Source organism: Salmo trutta, chromosome 24, assembly GCF_901001165.1.
Source record: "Salmo trutta chromosome 24, fSalTru1.1, whole genome shotgun sequence".
In the NCBI taxonomy this organism is placed as follows: Eukaryota; Metazoa; Chordata; class Actinopteri; order Salmoniformes; family Salmonidae; genus Salmo; species Salmo trutta.
The window spans coordinates 34,749,860-34,769,033 of NC_042980.1; the positions used below are offsets into that span (position 1 = coordinate 34,749,860).

Consider the following 19,174-nt stretch of genomic DNA (forward strand, 5'->3'; position numbering starts at 1 on the left):
CAGCATCATGTTGTGGGGGTGCTTTCCTGCATGAGGGACTGGTTCACTTCACAAAATAAATGGCATCATGAGGCATGAAAATGATGTGGATATATTGAAGCAACATATCAAGACATCAGTCAGGAAGTTAAAGCTTGGTCGCAAATGGGTCTTCCAAATGAACATTGACCCCAAGCATACTTCCAAAGTTGTGGCGAAATGGCTTAAGGACAACAAAGTCAAGGTATTGGAGTGGCCATCACAAAGCCCTGACCTCGATCCTATAGAATATTTGTGGGCAGATCTGAAAAAGCATGTGCAAGCAAGGAGGCCTACAAACCTGACTCAGTTACACCAGCTCTGTCAGGAGGAATGGGCCAAAATTCACCCAACTTATTGTGGGACGCTTGTGGAAGGCTACCTAAAATGTTTGACCCAAATTAAACAATTTAAAGGCACTGCTACCAAATACTAATTGAGTGTATGTAAACTTCTGACCCACTGGGAATGTGATGAAAGAAATAAAAGCTGAAATAAATAATTCTCTCTACTATTATTCTGACATTTCACATTCTTAAAATAAAGTGGTGATCCTAACTGACCTAAGACAGGGAATTCATACTAGGATTAAATGTCAGGAATTGTGAAAAACTGAGTTTAAATGTATTTGGCTAAGGTGTATGTAAACTTCTGACTTAAACTGTATGTTTCTATTACAAGGCTGTATGGTTGTTTTATTTGAATGCCTTCTATTGTCACGTGCATTAAAACGTAGAACTTGCATTAGCCTACTATTTTATTTTGTTTTACCTTTTTTTCTCTCTGTGGCTAACCTTAACCTCTGGTATAAAAGCATCAGAGTCACTCTTGCTAGTGTTCTTGTTGATCAGAAGAATATCAGGTAGTGATGTGTGTGCTGTGGGGATGTAGTTTGTTCTTCTGTAGCTCTGCCTTTCATTACGAGGTCACTGAGAGATTAAGCAATTCATGTCAACAGTAAACAACACTGTGCTATTTCTCATCCATCATCATGTTTGGAAAAATAAAGTTAGATATCATTTGATCCCCTGTGTATGACACCTCTGTTTGTGTACTGACATAACTGTGTGGCTACATGTTTGTTTTGTTTCTACAGTCTAATGCCATCTGGCATTACACACACACGCGCGCGCACATGCCCGCACACAAACACAAAAACCGCCCCCCTGTCGTATTCCCTCAGTGGACCTTTGTCAGTGTTTTTGTGGAGGAGTGGGAAATAAAGTGCTCATAATTTATGCTGTTCTATTATGAGATATTCAAACAACCTTTTAGTGCAAACACACTCTGTTTAAGATATTCTCAACATCCACAGGGGGATTACTATTTCTGTTGGCTCCTGCTGTCTGTGGCACCAAATGAAATCCTGAACAAACAAAAACACTGTTTATTTATGTCAAGCCCTGAGGGCATGTCTGCTTGAACACTCATTGTATTTCCTCTCCCATGATTTTGCTTTAACTCTATCAGTCACTAATTGAATTGTTATCAACCTTGCAGATGATAGAACAAAATTGCTACAAAGTTTTATGAAAGACAATCACTGACGAACTGAGGTTATTGCTAACATAATTTTGGGGTTTAAATATATACTGTACCTACTTAGTTATTATCATTATACCTGCTACAATGTACCATGGATTAGTGTGGGATACTCCAGTTTTGCATCCCTCAGTGGGCATTGGCCATAAAAAGCCATATTCGCAGTTCACCATCTAGTGGAGACCGTTTGAACATCGTTTTTTTGGAAGATGGAAATTAATGTGGAACCTCTTTCTTTTTTTTGCCACGTTCTACACGGAATTTCTAAAAGTGACACGAAAGGGACAAAAAATGGTGTCACTAGTTACCACAGCCACAAAGTTATATACCCCGCTTATTTCTACTATTTATCGTCTTAAAATCTGATTTCAGACCTAACCCTAACTACACTGCTAACCTTATGTCTAACCGTAACCTTAAAGCACATTTTTGTTTTCATTAATTTTTACGATAAACTTTGTGGCTGTGATAACCCCCAAAAATACTCACAGGAAGTAGATAGTAGATAACTACGTTAGCTTTTCCGCCGGGTTGATTCTGTCAAGCTACTCATATCTGAAAATACATTTTGTGTGAGCTTCTGGACCAAATGACAGCGACTCCGTTGACTGCAATTGTTTTATCTCGCTGCATGCAGTTAAATCGCTAAATGATGGGAGAGAGGTAAGTATGTGACGTTAGCTAGCTAAATAGATACAGTATATGTGCCAAGTTGATGCTAACTAGGTAGCTAATGTGGTTAACTGGCATTTTCTACTGTGAATTACAAATCGATGTTCACACAGAGATAGAGCTGTGAACTTTAGCATTTCGGGACACGTAGCTACATTTGCAATCTACGTCTTGTCGACTTTAGCATAGCTAGTCTAGATAATGTTTCTGCATGCACTGCCTGGTCGTGTAACCCCTTTTCCATTTCTACAGTTAGCAAATAGCTAACTGTTCAAATAGTAACGTTATTTATTGTTGACAAGACATGACAGCACGCAAGTTGGATAACGTTATCAGTTATTTATGTCAATCATAATGTTTCTCTTGACAGTTGCATTCCTAATTTGATCCTTTTGGCAGGTTGCCACGCCTCCGTTGTTTTCAGTTCTAAAACACCATCTCTGATGTGACATGGATGGAATTGTCAGGAAATAAATTACCGTTGGAATGTTCTATTCCAATGAGTTGTTGTCATGTGCATTAGAGCCAACCATCCCATATGTTGTATAGTCAAATACCAGTCTCATATTTGCCAAACAATTCACAGTGGCAACCCAACCAGGTATTGTGTAATTGAGGCGTGTTTGGTTCTAATCCGTTAAATGGTCTGGCAGATTCAGCTCAACAGTGGAATAATGCGGGAAAGAACGACCGGCTCTTGTATAGTCCAATGGCCCTAGGGTGAAAACAGTCGGCCTAATTTCTCCAGTTAACCGCCACTGAGACTAGCTGTATCAGAGACACGCTTGCTTTAACATTGAGGCCAGGCATCACATCGGCTGATTGATAGTGGCTGTGTGTGTGCGCGCATGTGCGTGCTGCTCCACTGGTTTCTGTTTCATCTTTAAAGTGTAAATTGTTTATTTAAGAGTATTGTTATTACCATCTGTGGAAGGCTTGCTGAGCTGTAAATTGTGAGAGGAGATGAACAATCTCTTGAGTGGTCCTTGTCTCTAGTGCATGAGTCATGATTTTCTCTCTTCTCCCCCAATCTTCTCTCTCTTTCTCGCTCTCTCCTTCTCCCCCAATCCCCTCTCTCTCTCTCTCTCTCTCTCTCTGCAAAGAGTGTGTGTGGTGGTGGTGTGATCCTGTGTGTCTCTGTGCCATGGAGAAGCCGTGGAGGCTGTGGGGCTCGGTGGAGCGCTGTGCCCTGGCCTTGGCTTCCTGGTCCTGGGGTGCCTGTCGCATCTCCCTCCTGGCCCTCATCCTCACCTTCCACCTCTACGGAGGTTTCTTTCTCCTGGCTCTCATCCTGGCCTCGGTGGCCGCCATCCTCTACAAGTTCCAGGACGTGCTGCTCTACTTCCCCGACCAGCCCTCCTCCTCCCGGCTCTACGTGGCCATGCCAACAGGCATCCCCCATGAGAACGTCTACATCCGCACCAAGGACGGCGTGCGCCTCAACCTTATCCTGCTCCGCTACACCGGCGGAGACAGCCTTGATAACCCCGGGGTCGCCCCCGTCAACGCATCTAACCCTGCCTCCACGGCCCCGCCCACAATCCTTTATTTCCACGGCAACGCGGGCAACATCGGGCACCGGGTGCCCAATGCTCTGCTGATGCTGGTGAACCTGAAGGCCAACGTGGTGTTAGTGGACTACCGGGGGTATGGGAAGAGCGAGGGCGAGCCCAGTGAGGACGGTCTGTACCTGGACGCCCAGGCCACGCTGGACTACGTGATGACCCGGCCTGACCTGGACAAGACCAAGGTGATGGTGTTTGGCCGCTCTCTGGGGGGCGCGGTGGCGGTTCGCCTGGCCTCGGCAAACCCTCATCGCGTGGCGGCCATCGTGGTGGAGAACACCTTCCTCAGCATCCCCCACATGGCAGCCACGCTTTTCTCCTTCCTGCCCATGAGGCTGCTGCCTCTGTGGTTCTACCGGAACCAGTTCCTGTCCTACAGACAGGTGCCGATGTGCCGGATGCCCTCGCTGTTCGTGTCGGGCCTATCGGACCAGCTCATCCCGCCCGTCATGATGAAGCAACTTTACGAGCTGTCGCCGGCACGGACTAAACGTCTGGCCATCTTCTCTGAGGGCACGCACAACGACACATGGCAGTGCCAGGGCTACTTCGCCGCCCTGGAACAGTTTGTCAAGGAGCTGATGAATAACCACACACGCGAGGAGAGCATCCAGTCCACAGCCAGCGTCACAATCATCTAGTCTAGAGAGAGGAAGAGTCTAGAGAACCCTACAGTCCATACTCCCTACGCACTTGTGTAGATCCAAAGCCATTGAATAGGTGTAATAAGCAATCTGGCTAAGGAAAGGTGAAGCCAACTACTACCATATTGCTTATACCTGTCTAGTTCTTTCTGATCTACTTGAAGTGTCTATGGTAGGGTAGCGGTAACTAGGCTGAGCTACTAGAGTCAGGTTGGAGAGAATGTTCATTTCTACACTTTTGTTTTGGTTTTATCATGGTCTTTTTCCATAGTAACTGTACCATATCAAACAATTGGGGATTACTTTAGGTGTGGGGGGTGTTTGGGGTTGATGGAGGGGTGATTAACATGGAAATGTCTTCACAAGTCTATTTGTGTGTGAAATATGACTGCAGTGGGTGAACATGCACTTGTTAAGGCCTTCTTTGAATAATTTACAAACCATACACAACTATGATCATCCTGTCAAACACAACCACACTTTAAAAAGAAAATAAACTACTGGAGGCAAAGCTGCACCTGAACTGCCAGAATTCAATGACAATGTTTAGCTAACATAATAGCATTTCAGTAAATCAATAAGACATTTTTGACTAATATGATAGTGTTCCAGTAATTCAATAAAAAAGTTTGTTTCTTTTAATTGTGTAATCTGTTATTTCATGACACGCTGTTTAAAGTTACATGCGTGAGGATCTTATAGGCATCATAGTGTCCTCATAGATTCATATTCTACTTTTTACAGAAAATCCAGCCGAGAGCCAATATGATACAGCCCATAAGGCACTATGTGTGTGGCACTCTGAAAAGGAGCATGAGCAACCTGAATGTTTCACTCCCAAACTATTTTGTTGTTGTAAATGATATTTCAATGTTGCATAAATCCCATTCTACACTGTATATTCTCTGACAATAAATGTAAACGCCTATGTGGCTGGAGCTGTTGTCAACTCTTTGCATAGTTTACCCGTGACCGTTTATCTTGGTTGCCAACACCAGGGCTTTCAGACGGATGTGACCTTTAGATTGTTGCTGATAGAACTGTACTATAAAGAACAGACACATATTCTGAATTATGTCATGTAAGGCTTGTCTGTCTGTACAATACATTTTTATCTGCAATGTTCTGAATTCTGCACACTATTAAAAACCAGAAGACCCTCACCCAAATACCATGGCCTGGGAAAAACCTAGCACTTTTAGTTTCCTGTCAAAGTGAAGGACACTTTGTGGGATAGAGTGTGTGTTAGGTATGTGAGGGTTACATTTTGATCTCTATGTTTGTACCATGAGACTTGTGTTGCTAAGTTCTATTATTATTTGTGTTAATCTATTCTTCTCAATGTAATACTTGTTCCGTCAAGTAGGCCAGTGTCTCATTTCACCCCATGGCTCTTTGTGGAGAAATGGCTTTACCTGCTTGGAGTGCTTTTAAGGAGCTAATTAACCTTTCCTGCATGTCTTCCAGGGACTGGAGCTGAGTTAGACAAATAGAAACTCTAACCCTGCTGGGTTGTGATCATTAACAGATTATAACAGGGAGGGAATACCTGTCCAATAAGAAATGCTACATTTTGTTTTTTTAGTTACAAAATCTATTGCTACATTGTGCGTTAATTGGGGTGGCACATTTTGGGTAATATGCAGAGGTGGAAACTTACTGTGGGAATTAATGGAAATATATGCAAATTAATATTAATACGATTTTTAAATGTAAAAAAAATGTAGTCACGAATTGAAGTTAAATGAAGAGTTGACTCTTCACATGGGATGTTTCACTGAACAACAAAACAAAGGGAATATTGAATGATCCCCAATGATCCATGTTATCTCAGAAAAATGTTTTCAACATACACTGTTGAAAACTAAAATGATAGTCTAGAAACTAAAGCTTTGGTTGTCTTCCTCTCAGGCTTCCATGTCTTCTCCCTGGACTTCCTCAATGTCCACCTCTTGAACATCAGACTCTGAGGCCTAATCTTCACTGTCACTTTCCAACCTTGTTGAGGATGGCTCGTTGTCAGGCTCAAAAAGCCTCAAATTTGCCCGGATGGCCACCAATTTTTCAACCCTTGTGTTGGTCAGCCTGTTGCGTGCTTTGGTGTGTGTGTTCCCAAACAAGGACCAGTTGCGCTCTGAGGTGGCTGATGTTGGTGGGATTTGGAGGATGATGGAGGCAACAGGGGAAAGAGCCTCAGATCCACAAAGTCCCTTCCACCAGGTGGCTGATGAGATATGTTGGCATGACTGCCATATTGCATCTCCATCCCAAAGACTGTCAAACATGGATGACAACACCACCCCAACAGGTGTTGCTGGGCAGCTTCAATGTGCTGCTCTTATTCTTCTCACTTTGCTTGGTGAGGTAGCTCTCTAGGAGTGCAATTAAATTCCTGACTTGTATCACTCCAGAGCTGTTGGAGTGATACATGTGGGACATGTTGCTGCTAGGTCCAGGTCCGACCAGGTCCTATTGTGAAATAAATTTTATATTGAACTTAAAGCAATTGCTATTCTACGTAATGTTGCATTAGCATTGTGTAAAATATTATTTCTAAGGATATTCAATTGTTTATAAGTCTCGGAAATCAAATCAAATTGTATTTGTCACATGCGCCGAATACAACAGGTGTAGACCTTACAGTGAAATGGAATGAAAGCTTGTGTTGATATGCAGGAGAGAATGATATGTTAACATACTGATACACTGATTTGTTGAAGGACTAAACATGCGATGATGATGATGGGTGTTCACTGCTCTCTGAGCTGGAGGCTTATGGGTATTGTAGTTGAGAGCTCTGTACCCTCATGAACTGAACTTGAATTGTGCATCCATTCTGTTTAGGAAAACAACCACTGCAGTCATTTTACTACTCTAGTGTTGATGTGTTTTTTTATATTCACTCTTCTTTTCTAAGTACACAATCAAATGTTCTGTTATTTGTACAGTAACATGCAATAACTGAATAAACCCAAAGTTCTTATCTCTCTCTTCTGTGATGTTTAGCATGTTTAGCATTAGTCTGTGAAGGGTCTGGTTCCACATTCACAGAAATATGTTGGCTACAAATAGAGAAAAACATTCTCTACTTCACTTTTTATTTTCTGGAACAGTGGTGATGTAAAGAGGCAAAGGGTGATTTTTGCACTTCCTTTTCTAGTTGGCCGTCCTGTCTATTCAGACCAAAATATAAGTCATCATATTTCTACACTCCATTTTCCTCTTCCACAACACACTAATTATGATTTGACATATGTTTTATAGCTTGTCGTATTTGCATCAGCTGTGACTTTAATCAGGATCAGACGTCTCCCCTGCTGTGCCCTTTCAGACTAAAGTGGTTGAAGAGAAAGCAGAGTTTGTCTTTTAGAGCGGGGGGGGGGATGGACAGAGCGTAGATGGGTAAAAAGAGAGGGTTGTTTGACTAGGCCATCATCAGAGCAGGAAGTTCTGAGTGTGGTTAACTGAGCGGAACAGAGGAGAGGCAGGCTGCAGCTCTACCCTGCCTTATACACCATTCAAGCATCGTGTTCAGACTGTGCAGTCACTGAGACAGGAGAGAAAGAAATACCTGGGAGAAACACGGAGGAGGCTGTCTGGTTCCTGTGATGGTGTCTGCAGGTCCAGGTCTTGAGGCTGTTGGCCCTGTGCCTGGGCAGGAGTCTGGGGGTCGGAGGCTCTCCTGGCCGGTCCTGCTGCTGACCCTGGCGGCGATCACCTCATCGTCTCTCTCGGCCTTATCTCTGTTCCATCTGTTGGCCCTCAGGACCGAGGTGGAGGGGCTCCGGTCAGAGGTATTTCGCAGGAGAGAGGAGGTAAGGTGTTTACATATTCACTGCTGATCTGTGATGCTGTGGTCTGTAAAATATGTATGATATGAGATGGAGTTGTTTTCGATGCGTTACCCAGACACTGCAACAGATGAGCAGCAGCTCCAGAACCAGGAGGAGCAGCTCAGCCCCTCCACACACCCCTGACCCCCAGCCCCCTCCACACCCGCCTGACCCCCAGCCCCCTCCACACCCGCCTGACCCCGAGTCCCTTCCACACACCCCTGAGCCCCAGCCCCCTCCACACCCCCCTGACCCCAAGCCCCCTCCACACACCCCTGATTCCCAGCCCCCTCCACACACCCCTGAACCCCAGCCCCCTCCACACACCCCTGACCCCCAGCCCCCTCCACACACCCCTGAACCCCAGCCCCCTCCACACACCCCTGACCCCCAGCCCCCTCCACACACCCCTGATTCCCAGCCCCCTCCACACACCCCTGAACCCCAGCCCCCTCCACACACCCCTGATTCCCAGCCCCCTCCACACACCCCTGATTCCCAGCCCCCTCCACACACACCTGGTCCCCAGCCCCCTCCACACACCCCTGATTCCCAGCCCCCTCCACACACCCCTGATTCCCAGCCCCCTCCACACACCCCTGATTCCCAGCCCCCTCCACACCCCCCTGAGTCCCAGACTAGGCTGCCCTTCATCAGGAAGAGGAGTGTGGGCACAGGACCTGAGAACACAGGCAAGACTTCCAATACTATTCTCTGGGACTATTTGTATCTGTTTGACATGTTGAAGGGTGATATAGCACGTTGTCAATTCTGTTCTGTTTTTAGATTATATTCTGGTGCTGTTGCTTTAAAATGGGTCTGGGGCTAATGCTTTAACACTTCAAACACTTATTTAAAGCAAGCTGCATCATTTTTTGTTCTCACTGTCTCTAGAAATAACTCACCTTGTACACAGTGAGGTTTATTTTTATTTTTTTTGGGGGGGGGGGTATTTACTCTCACCAAAGAAAACAAGAGAAATTAAAAACTGTACAGATAAAGTACTGGTGAAAATGCTGTGCAGGTGAGTCTGGAAGTCCAAAAGGGCTGATATGAAAACCATACCACAAATATAAGTATAACAAAAATAAAAGTTGTTCAATCAGTTAAACAAAGCATATTAATTAGAATTGTACATCATACACTCAGTATACAACAAAAATCTGTTTGATTATGTATAAGTGTGAGAGTTAGGTTACATGGAGGGGATTATTGGGTAGTGCAGTTTGAATCAATGCTAAACTCTCCCTCTGTCCTGCTCTCTAGTGTCTCAACCCTGTCTACAGATGCTGGCAGATAGCAACAGGGAAACATTCCAGAAAGGTACTGTAAACCAGGAATTACAGTCAGACATCATTTTACCAGAAATACTTAAGTTGACTTAAGGACATACAGACTGGGACTTGGGCTATGCTAGGTAGTTCATCGTGTTTTGATTGACTCACGCATGGTTTGTTTGTCGAGGTTGGTGGTGTTTTGATTGATTCATGCATGGTTTGTGTTTCTGGTGTTGTGCAGAGTTTGCATTGGAGCCTCACACAGGGATCCCCTTGCAGGAGGGGCTTAGGAGAGGCTCCGCCCTGGAGGCAGACAGTGACAGCATTCTTGTCAGAGAGGAGGGATACTACTTTGTCTACAGCCAGGTGAGCACTGGTCGTCTACATGAGAGAACTTGGTGTATCATATAGGTTAGTGCTAGATCACATGGGGTGAAGGTACAGTAGCTCTAAGCTATTACATAGACAGCTCACAAGCCCCAACTCTCCCATTCTCTCTTTTCCGGTGTACTACAATTTCTCTCAAGCCCAACAACATTCATCTTCTTCTCCTGCACATGTTCTGGATAGGTCATGGCTCTAACTACTCTCTCTCTCTCTCTCTCTCTGTCCGTCTCTCTGTCTGTCTCCTTGTCTCTCTCTCTGTCTGTCTCCTTGTCTCTCTCTCTCTCTGTCTGTCTCTCTCGGTCGGTCTGTCTGTCTGTCTGTCTGTCTGTCTGTCTGTCTGTCTGTCTGTCTGTCTGTCTGTCTGTCTGTCTGTCTGTCTGTCTCATACAGGTGTACTACATGGACAGGATCTTTGCCATGGGTCATGTGGTGAACAGGAAGAAGAGGAACGTTGTGGGAGATGAAGCTCAGCATGTCACACTGTTCCGCTGTATCCAGGACATGAACCCTGTTTACCCATACAACACCTGCTACACAGGGGGTGAGTGCATACGTGTGCATGTTTGTGTGTGTTTATGTGTGTGCCTGTACGTATATGAGTGTGTTAACTCTCTTCTCTGTAGGCATAGTGAAGCTGGAGGTCGGGGACAGTGTGGAGCTGCTGATACCTCGCTCTACAGCCAACATTTCTCTGGATGGGGACTCTACTTTCCTGGGGGCCTTTAGACTGGTCTGACCCTGACCAGGGGGGCTGAACCTGGGGGACTAAGGGATACAAACTTGGGGGACTGGAAGTGGTGAGCTGGTAGATGTTGGCTGTGGTGGAGAAGAGATAATGGTTTTAAATTTAAAATAAGTAATGGCTTGTGGGTCTGGACATCATCTTTTCTACTATGATGTCAACTGCTTTACAGTGTGACTGAGGGATGGACAGACAGACAGATTCATGGCCTATGACTGGCTGATGCCTTATGTGACACCAGTGTCATCACTATGCGTGATCTGAAATGTTTGAGGCTTATGTTGGCAGGTGGCTCAACGTTCATTCATGTAGACTCCTTTACACATGTTGTTATTGTCATATACATTGTCAATACACATGTTGTTATGGTCATATACATTGTCAATACACATGTTGTTTAGGGCTGTGACAATACCAGTATTGCAATATTTTTTCCATGGCAAAAATGAAAACACAAAGCAGACCAAACAACCTTTGGACCTTTAAAGGTGCCTCACATACAATTTATTTTGGAATTTTTGCATTGTGATTTCACAAAATGTCCATAATATATCTGCAGTAATAGTGGAATAGTGTTTCACAGTATTACTTACCTGCCAATGTTGTGATTGGCTGTGATGCCGGAGCAACTGTTCTGTGGCTGTGTTATCTAGTGGAAATCGCTCTCATTTTCTGGTTGCAAAAATTCTACACTGTTAGCTCAATTTCAGTTTATGTGAGAAAACAAGCACTGAGTAGTGTTGGGAATCATTGTACCATCTATACTGAACAAAAATAGAAATGCAACATGCAACAACTTCAAGATTTTGCTGAGTGACAGTTCGTATAAGGAAATCAGCCAAATGAAATGAATTCATTAGGCCCTAATCTATGGATTTCACATGACTGGGCAGGGGTGCAGCCATGGGTGGGCCCACACACTTGGGAGCCAGGCCCAGCCAAACAGAATTAGTTTTTCCCCAATAAAATACTTTATTACAGGCAGAAATACTCCTCAGTTTTATCAGCTGTCCGGGTGGCTGGTGTCAGACGATCCCGCAGGTGAAGAAGCAGGATGTGGAGGTCCTCGGCTGGCGTGATTACACATGGTCTGCAATTTTTAGTCCGGTTGGACATACTGCCAAATCTAAAACAACATTGGAGGTGGCTTAAGGTAGAGAAATTAACATTCAATTATCTGGCAACAGCTCTGGTGGACATTCTTGCAGTCAGCATGCCAACTGGACGTTCCCTCAAAACTTGAGACCTCTGTGGCATTGTGTTGTGTGACAAAACTGTACATTTTAGAGTGGCCTTTCATTGTCCCCAGCACAAGGTGCACCTGTGTAATGACCGTGCTGTTTAATCAGCTTCTTCATATGCCACACCTGTCAGGTGGATGAATTATCTTGGCAAAGGAGAAATGCTTACTAACAGGGATGTAAACAAATTTGTGAACAACATTTGAGAGAAATAAGCTTTTTGTGCATTTGGAACATTTCTGGGATCTTTTATTTCAGCTCATGAAATATGGGACCAACACTTTACATGTTGTGCTTATATTTTTTGTTCAGTGTACAATGAATTGGTGACATTCATTTGTAACTATCCACTGTATACATGAATTGCAGCAAAGTTGGTTCCTGTTTCGGTCATGTTCGCGTGGGTCAAACAAAAACATTGGTTGACTATAGAGCTTCCCACAGTGCAGATGATGGCTGCAGGATGATGGCTGCAGGATGATGGCTGCAGGATGATGGCTGCAGGATGGTGGCTGCAGGATGAAGTTGGTGAAGAGCAACTGCAGAAACTTGCAGTAGACTGCTGTCAAAACTTCATTACCTTTGATCACGTGATTTTTGTAATGTTCATGCAGTCGACATATACAGTAGGGTCTTGTGGGACAATTGTTATCCTCATAATGAAGGACACTTTAAAAGGTGGTGACGATGATTCGCTCAAATGCACCCAATCACTATGGCTGGTGTTGCTGATAGTGATGTCATCCCTTCCTGAGAGGGGTTAGTTGTAGCCTACCACTTGTAACCAGCAGAGGGAAGCCTTCCCACAGGAAACTACAGTGAAGTACGGTATGGTACACTGGTGCTTCCATGGTGCTTCTCTTATTAACACATGGAGGCAGCCAGAATGCAGGTCTGCATCCGTCTTTTTTACTGAAAGTCACTAACGCAACACTCCCAAAAGTAGTGCTCGATGTACTGTGGTTAGTTGGAGTAAAACAAATGTACACATGCACACACTAGAATGGACAATACTGGCCATTTACCTGCATGTGTTTCTGCCAAAGATGTTAGTCCACTATATTGTGATGAGGTGCAAGGAGAAACAGAGTCAATATAGAGAGAGCAATAGTAATGGCGTCATTTTGTAGGCACTAACAGAGGCTTGCTCCGCCATGACTCATTGGCCAAAGCCTATGGGGAAATGAATGATTTTTGGGGATAAACGCCGAAAATAAGTTATGTGGTGAACACAGACATTAATTAATAAGCATTTATGCAATCAAAATAAGAACATAAAGGCTTCATAATAAACATCATGTTTACTGACTGATATTATCTCATAGAACCTGGGTTAACCTCAGATCTTATTTTCAGCGTTTATCCCCAAACCCCATTCTTTCCCCATTTATTTCCCCCATAGGAATGGCTGAAACATTTTTAGGACTATAAACTGGCAAGCTCGGTTGTGCGTGGAGCTTCCTATTGGTTGATTCTGATTCTTTCAAATGGTAAACTCAGACCTCATATTTCTACAAGTTTCCAAGTCGGAGATTTTTGCGTTTCAGAGTTCTAAGTTGTCTTGAACTCGGCAATAACTGTGAATATAGATGTAGATTTGGGAGAGTACGCTATCACACTCCAAAATAACATTTCCTCAACTGCAATAACAGGACACAGATGAAGAGATACCAGATCAGTATAGAAAAGAACTGGGGCAAGGTTATAACCTCTAGATCAGGGAGGGGCCCTCAGAACAATAAGAAATACAATTATTTATATTTTTTGGAACTCAATCGGGGTCTCAACTTACTGTTGAGAGTTAGAGTAATAGAAAACACAAGGTGCTGTTTCAAAATTTGGTTGTGCATCAACAGTCACTCAATTAGCCCATGTCAGCTAAATGTTTTTAGATTGGTAAGTTTGTCTAGCGGACAGCTATCTAAACTTGTAGTAAGCATGGTTGAATTAGCGACCGGCGTAGGCCCCATTGATCATCGGTTTTCATATTAAAAACTGCAGACATTTGCTTCCAACCCAAGGCAAAATGAGTAGAATTGCATAAAATGAGTTATAAAATTGCTAAATCTTCTCTCTGCCACATGAGCATAAATATCAATATAGTTACAGGTGCATAAATATCATACCCCTCAAAAATGCTAACCTCCCCTATTATTGTAATGGTGAGAGGTTAGCATGACTTGGGGGAATGATATAAAATGCTAACCTCCCCTGTTATTGTAATGGTGAGAGGTTATATTAAGTGACTTCCCTTTAACAAGGTGTTTTGGTACTTCCCTTATGCACTAGACTTTTCCTTGTACAAACTTTTACTATACCACAGGTCAATATAGTCTACCAGTCTAGCTGTCTATCCTGCCCTCTATCCACCATTCATAGTGACAATAGTTGTAGGTGGATAATTTGTCCAGATCTGCAATAGGCTAACTAGCAATCATACCACACATAAATTCATTCGAAGCTGCATATATTTTTTCTTTCAATCCACAAAAACAGATAGGTATAGCTGATAAGCAGCAGAGAGGCCAGGTGCATTGTTGTGCATGAAAGGACAGTGAAAACATGAGACATGCAGCTCAAAAAGCTCCCATATTGATATTTGTAGGTACAATACAACTGTCCTACGTAGACTAGCCTACAACACCACAATGCAATGAATAAATGTGTTATTGTTTTGAAGTGAGTACAACATTCTACTCTAGGCTGCAGTGAAAATGTCATTTGAATAATGGTGCAAAAGCTCTGTAATTTGGATCAGTTGTGGGTTCTACAGTTTATAACGTCCATAAAGGCACAGTAGCAGGCCAGTCTGCCTATATTTTCACTTCTATTTTCTTATTTTACTGAGATGCGCTGTCTGTTGCGGATCTTCATTCTCCCAAGTCGTCCTATAATAACGTGGCCACAAATGCTCCTGGCAGGCCCAGTTATTCAGGAAAGCTTAATGTGAGCTCTGCCTCATCTCTATAGAGCCTATCGCCTCAATAAAAACAAAATATTTATCATTTCACTTTTAAAATGTATTACCTTCTACATGTGGCATAAACACAACTAGTCACAATGTTTTAATCTGATTAGGCTACTTCAAAAGTCTCCTGTAGGCATGCACACATTCGTCCAAAATATCATTTCAGCATCCTCAAAATTTCGAAGCCAGGGAGCGGGTTCTACTAAGCAACAGTTGAAGTCATACGTTTACATACACTTAGGTTGGAGTCATTACAACCCGTTTTTCAACCACTCCACAAATTTCTTGTTAACAAACTATAGTTTTGGCAAGTCGGTTAGGACATATACTTTATGCATGACACAAGTATTTTTCCCAACAATTCTTTACATTATTTCACTTATAATTCACTGTATCACAATTCCAGTGGGTCAGAAGTTTACATACACTAAGTTGACTGTGCCTTTAAACAGCTTGGAAAATTGCAGAAAATGATGTCATGGCTTAAGAAGCTTCTGATAGGCAAATTGACATAATTTGAGGCAATTGGAGGTGTAGCCTTCCCTGTGGCTCAGTTGGTAGAGCGTGGTGTTTGCAACGCCAGCATGGTGTGTGCAACGCCAGGGTTTTGGGTTCGATTCCCACGGGGGGCCAGTACAAAAACAAAAAAAATAATGCATGAAATGAAATGTATGCATTCACTACTGTAAGTCGCTCTGGATAAGAGCGTCTGCTAAATGACTAAAATGTAAATGTACCTGTGGATGTATGTCAATGTCTACCTTCAAACTCAGTGCCTCTTTGCTTGACATCATGGGACAATCAAAATAAATCAGCCAGGACCTCAGAAAGAAAATTGTAGACCTCTACAAGTCTGGTTCATCCTTGGAAGCAATTTCCAAATGCCTGAAGGTACCACGTTCATCTGTACAAACAAAAGTATGCAAGTATAAACACCATGGGACCACGCAGCCATCATACCGCTCAGGAAGGAGACGCGTTCTGCCTCCTAGAGATGAACGTACTTTGGTGCGAAAAGTGCAAATCAACAGCAAAGGACCTTGTGAAGATGCTGGAGGAAACAGGTACAAAAAAATCTAGCGACATAACCTGAAAGGCTGCTCTGCAAGGAAGAAGCCACTGCTCCAAAACCGGTTTCCGAGCTGGTCACGCAGACGACACCATTCTGTATACATCTGGCCCTTCTTTGGACACTGTGTTAAACAAACCTCCAAACGAGCTTCAATGCCATACAACACTCCTTCCGTGGCCTCCAACTGTTTTTAAATGCTAGTAAAACTAAATGCATGCTCTTCAACCGATCGCTGCCCGCACCCGCCCGCCCAACTAGCATCACTACTCTAGACAGTTCTGACTTAGAATATGTGAACAACTACAAATACCTAGGTGTCTGGTTAGACTGTAAACTCTCCTTCCAGACTCACATTAAGCATCTCCAATCCAAAATGAAATCTAGAATCGGCGTCCTATTTCGCAACAAAGCCACCTTCGCTCCTGCTGCCAAACATACCCTCGTAAAACTGAAAAATTCTGATTTTTGCAATGTTACGTCAAAAGAGAGATCAGGGTCGAGAGTAACGCGGAGGTCCTTCACAGTTTTATTTGATACGACTGTACAACCATCAAGATTAATTGTCAGATTCAACAGAAGATCTCTTTGTTTCTTGGGACCTAGAACAAGCATCTCTGTTTTGTCCAAGTTTAAAAGTAAAACATTGCAGCCATCCACTTCCTTATGTCTGAAACACAGGCTTCCAGCGAGGGCAATTTTGGGGCTTCACCATGTTTCATCGAAATGTACGGCTGTGTCATCCGCATAGCAGTGAAAGTTACCATTATGCTTTTGAATGAAATCCCCAAGAGGTAAAATATATAGTGAAAACAATAGTGGTCCTAAAACGGATCCTTGAGGAACACCAAAATGTACAGTTGATTTGTCAGAGGACAAACCATCCACAAAGACAAACTGATATCTTTCCGACAGATAAGATCTAAACCAGGCCAGAACTTGTACGTGTAGACCATTTTGGGTTTCCAACCTCTCCAAAAGAATGTGGTGATCGATCAAAAGCAGCACTAAGGTCTAGGAGCATGAGGACAGATGCAGAGCCTCAGTCTGATGCCATTTAAAGGTCATGTACCACCTTCACAAGTGCAGTCTCAGTGCTATGATGGGGTCTAAAACCAGACTGAAGCTTTTCCTGTACATTGTTTGTCTTCAGGAAGGCAGTGAGTTGCTGCACAATAGCTTTTTCAAAGATGTATGAGAGGAATGGGAAATTCGATATAGGCCGATAGTTTTTTATATTTTCTGTGTCAAGGTTTGGCTTTTTCAAGAGAGGCTTTATTACTGCCACTTTTAGTGAGTTTGGTACACATCCGGTGGATAGAGAGCCGTTTATTATGTTCAACATAGGAGGGCGAAGCACAGGAAGCAGCTCTTTCAGTAGTTTAGTTGGAATAGGGTCCAGTATGCAGCTTGAAGGTTTAGAGGCCATGATTATTTTCATCATTGTGTCAAGAGATATAGTACTAAAACACTTGAGTGTCTCCCTTGATCCTAGGTCCTGGCATAGTTGTGCAGACTCAGGACAACTGAGCTTTGAGGAATACGCAGATTTAAAGAGGAGTCCGTAATTTACTTTCTAATGATCACGATCTTTTCCTCAAAGAAGTTCATGAATTTATCACTGCTGAAGTGAAAGCCATCCTCTCTTGGGGAATGCTGCTTTTTAGTTAGCTTTGCGACAGTATCAAAAATACATTTTGGTTTGTTCTTATTTTACTCAATTAAGTTTGAAAAATAGGATGATCGAGCAGCAGTGAGGACTCTTCGATACTGCATGGTACTGTCTTTCCAAGCTAGTCGGAAGACTTCCAGTTTGGTGTGGCACCATTTCCGTTCCAGTTTTCTGGAAGCTTGCTTCAGAGCTCGAGTATTTTCTGTATACCAGGGAGCTAGTTTCTTATGACAAATGTTTTTAGTTTTTAGGGTGCGACTGCATCTAGGGTATTGCGCAAGGTTAAATTGAGTTCCTCAGTTAGGTGGTTAACAGATTTTTGTCCTCTGACGTCCTTGGGTAGGCAGAGGGAGTCTGGAAGGGCATCAAGGAATCTTTGGGTTCTCTGAGAATTTATAGCACGACTTTTGATGATCCTTGGTTGGGGTCTGAGCAGATTATTTGTTGCGATTGCAAATGTATTAAAATGGTAGTCCGATAGTCCAGGATTATGAGGCAAAACATTAAGATTCACAACATTTATTCCATGGGACAAAACTAGGTCCAGAGTATGACTGTGGCAGTGAGTAGGTCCGGAGACATGTTGGACAAAACCCACTAAGTCGATGATGGCTCCGAAAGCCATTTGGAGTGGGTCTGTGGACTTTTCCATGTGAATATTAACCTGTCTGGGCTAGGGGGCAGTATTTTCACGGCTGGATAAAAAACGTACTCGATTTAAACTGGTTACTACTCTTGCCCAGAAACGAGAATATGCATATAATTAGTAGATTTGGATAGAAAACACTCTAAAGTTTCTAAAACTGTTTGAATGGTGTCTGTGAGTATAACAGAACTCATATGGCAAGCAAAAACCTGAGAAGATTCCATGCAGGAAGTGGCCTGTCTGACAATGTGTAGTCCTTCTGTTGAATCTCTATCGAAATTACAGCATCTGTGCTGTTACGTGACACTTTCTAAGGCTTCCATTGGCTCTCTAAAGCGTTCAGAAAGCAGAGTGACACGTCTCCTGTCTCTGGGCAAAGTACAAAAGCAGAGTTTGTAAGTGGTCTGCCTGGGGACAGTGAGACTGGAGATGCGCATTCACGAGACCTCACCATTTTTTTCTTTCACTCTTTGAATGAATACAACGTTGTCCGGTTGGAATATTATCGCTATTTTACGAGAAAAATAGCATAAAAATTGATTTTAAACAGCGTTTGACATGCTTCTAAGTACGGTAAAGGAATATTTTGAATTTTTTTGTCACGAAATGCGCTCGCGCGTTACCCTTCGGATAGTGACCTGAACACACGAACAAAACGGAGGTATTTGGATATAACTATAGATTATTTGGAACCAAAACAACATTTGTTGTTCAAGTAGAAGTCCTGGGAGTGCATTCTGACAACGAACAGCAAAGGTAATCCAATTTTTCTAATAGTAATTCTGAGTTTAGGTTGCCCCAAACTTGGTGGGTGTCAAATTAGCTAGCCGTGACGGCTGAGCTATGTACTCAGAATATTGCAAAATGTGCTTTCGCTGAAAAGCTATTTTAAAATCTG

General features: G+C 43.2%; 2 protein-coding genes across 2 annotated transcripts; both read left to right on the forward strand.

Moving 5' to 3' along the window:
* Positions 1-1,895: 1,895 nt before the first annotated feature.
* On the forward strand, positions 1,896-5,513 carry LOC115161189 (protein ABHD13). Its single transcript, XM_029711971.1, has 2 exons — positions 1,896-2,223; positions 3,336-5,513. The coding sequence occupies exon 2, from the start codon at positions 3,377-3,379 to the stop codon at positions 4,436-4,438; it is 1,062 nt and encodes a 353-aa protein (XP_029567831.1). The 5' UTR covers positions 1,896-2,223; positions 3,336-3,376; the 3' UTR covers positions 4,439-5,513.
* Positions 5,514-7,723: 2,210 nt separating this feature from the next.
* LOC115160537 (pollen-specific leucine-rich repeat extensin-like protein 1) lies at positions 7,724-11,092 on the forward strand. Its single transcript, XM_029710702.1, has 6 exons — positions 7,724-8,256; positions 8,351-8,966; positions 9,541-9,597; positions 9,793-9,917; positions 10,329-10,479; positions 10,562-11,092. Exons 1-6 carry the CDS (start codon positions 8,050-8,052, stop codon positions 10,672-10,674), a joined length of 1,269 nt encoding a protein of 422 aa, XP_029566562.1. The 5' UTR covers positions 7,724-8,049; the 3' UTR covers positions 10,675-11,092.
* Positions 11,093-19,174: the final 8,082 nt, after the last annotated feature.

Coding starts and splice junctions, on each gene's coding strand:
- LOC115161189 (XM_029711971.1), top strand. CDS start 3,377: ATGGAGAAGCCGTGGAGGCTGTGGGGCTCGGTGGAGCGCTGTGCCCTG.
- LOC115160537 (XM_029710702.1), top strand. CDS start 8,050: ATGGTGTCTGCAGGTCCAGGTCTTGAGGCTGTTGGCCCTGTGCCTGGG. Junction 8,967..9,540: donor CACAGGACCTGAGAACACAG/GCAAGACTTCCA, acceptor CCTGCTCTCTAG/TGTCTCAACCCTGTCTACAG. Junction 9,598..9,792: donor CAGGGAAACATTCCAGAAAG/GTACTGTAAACC, acceptor GGTGTTGTGCAG/AGTTTGCATTGGAGCCTCAC.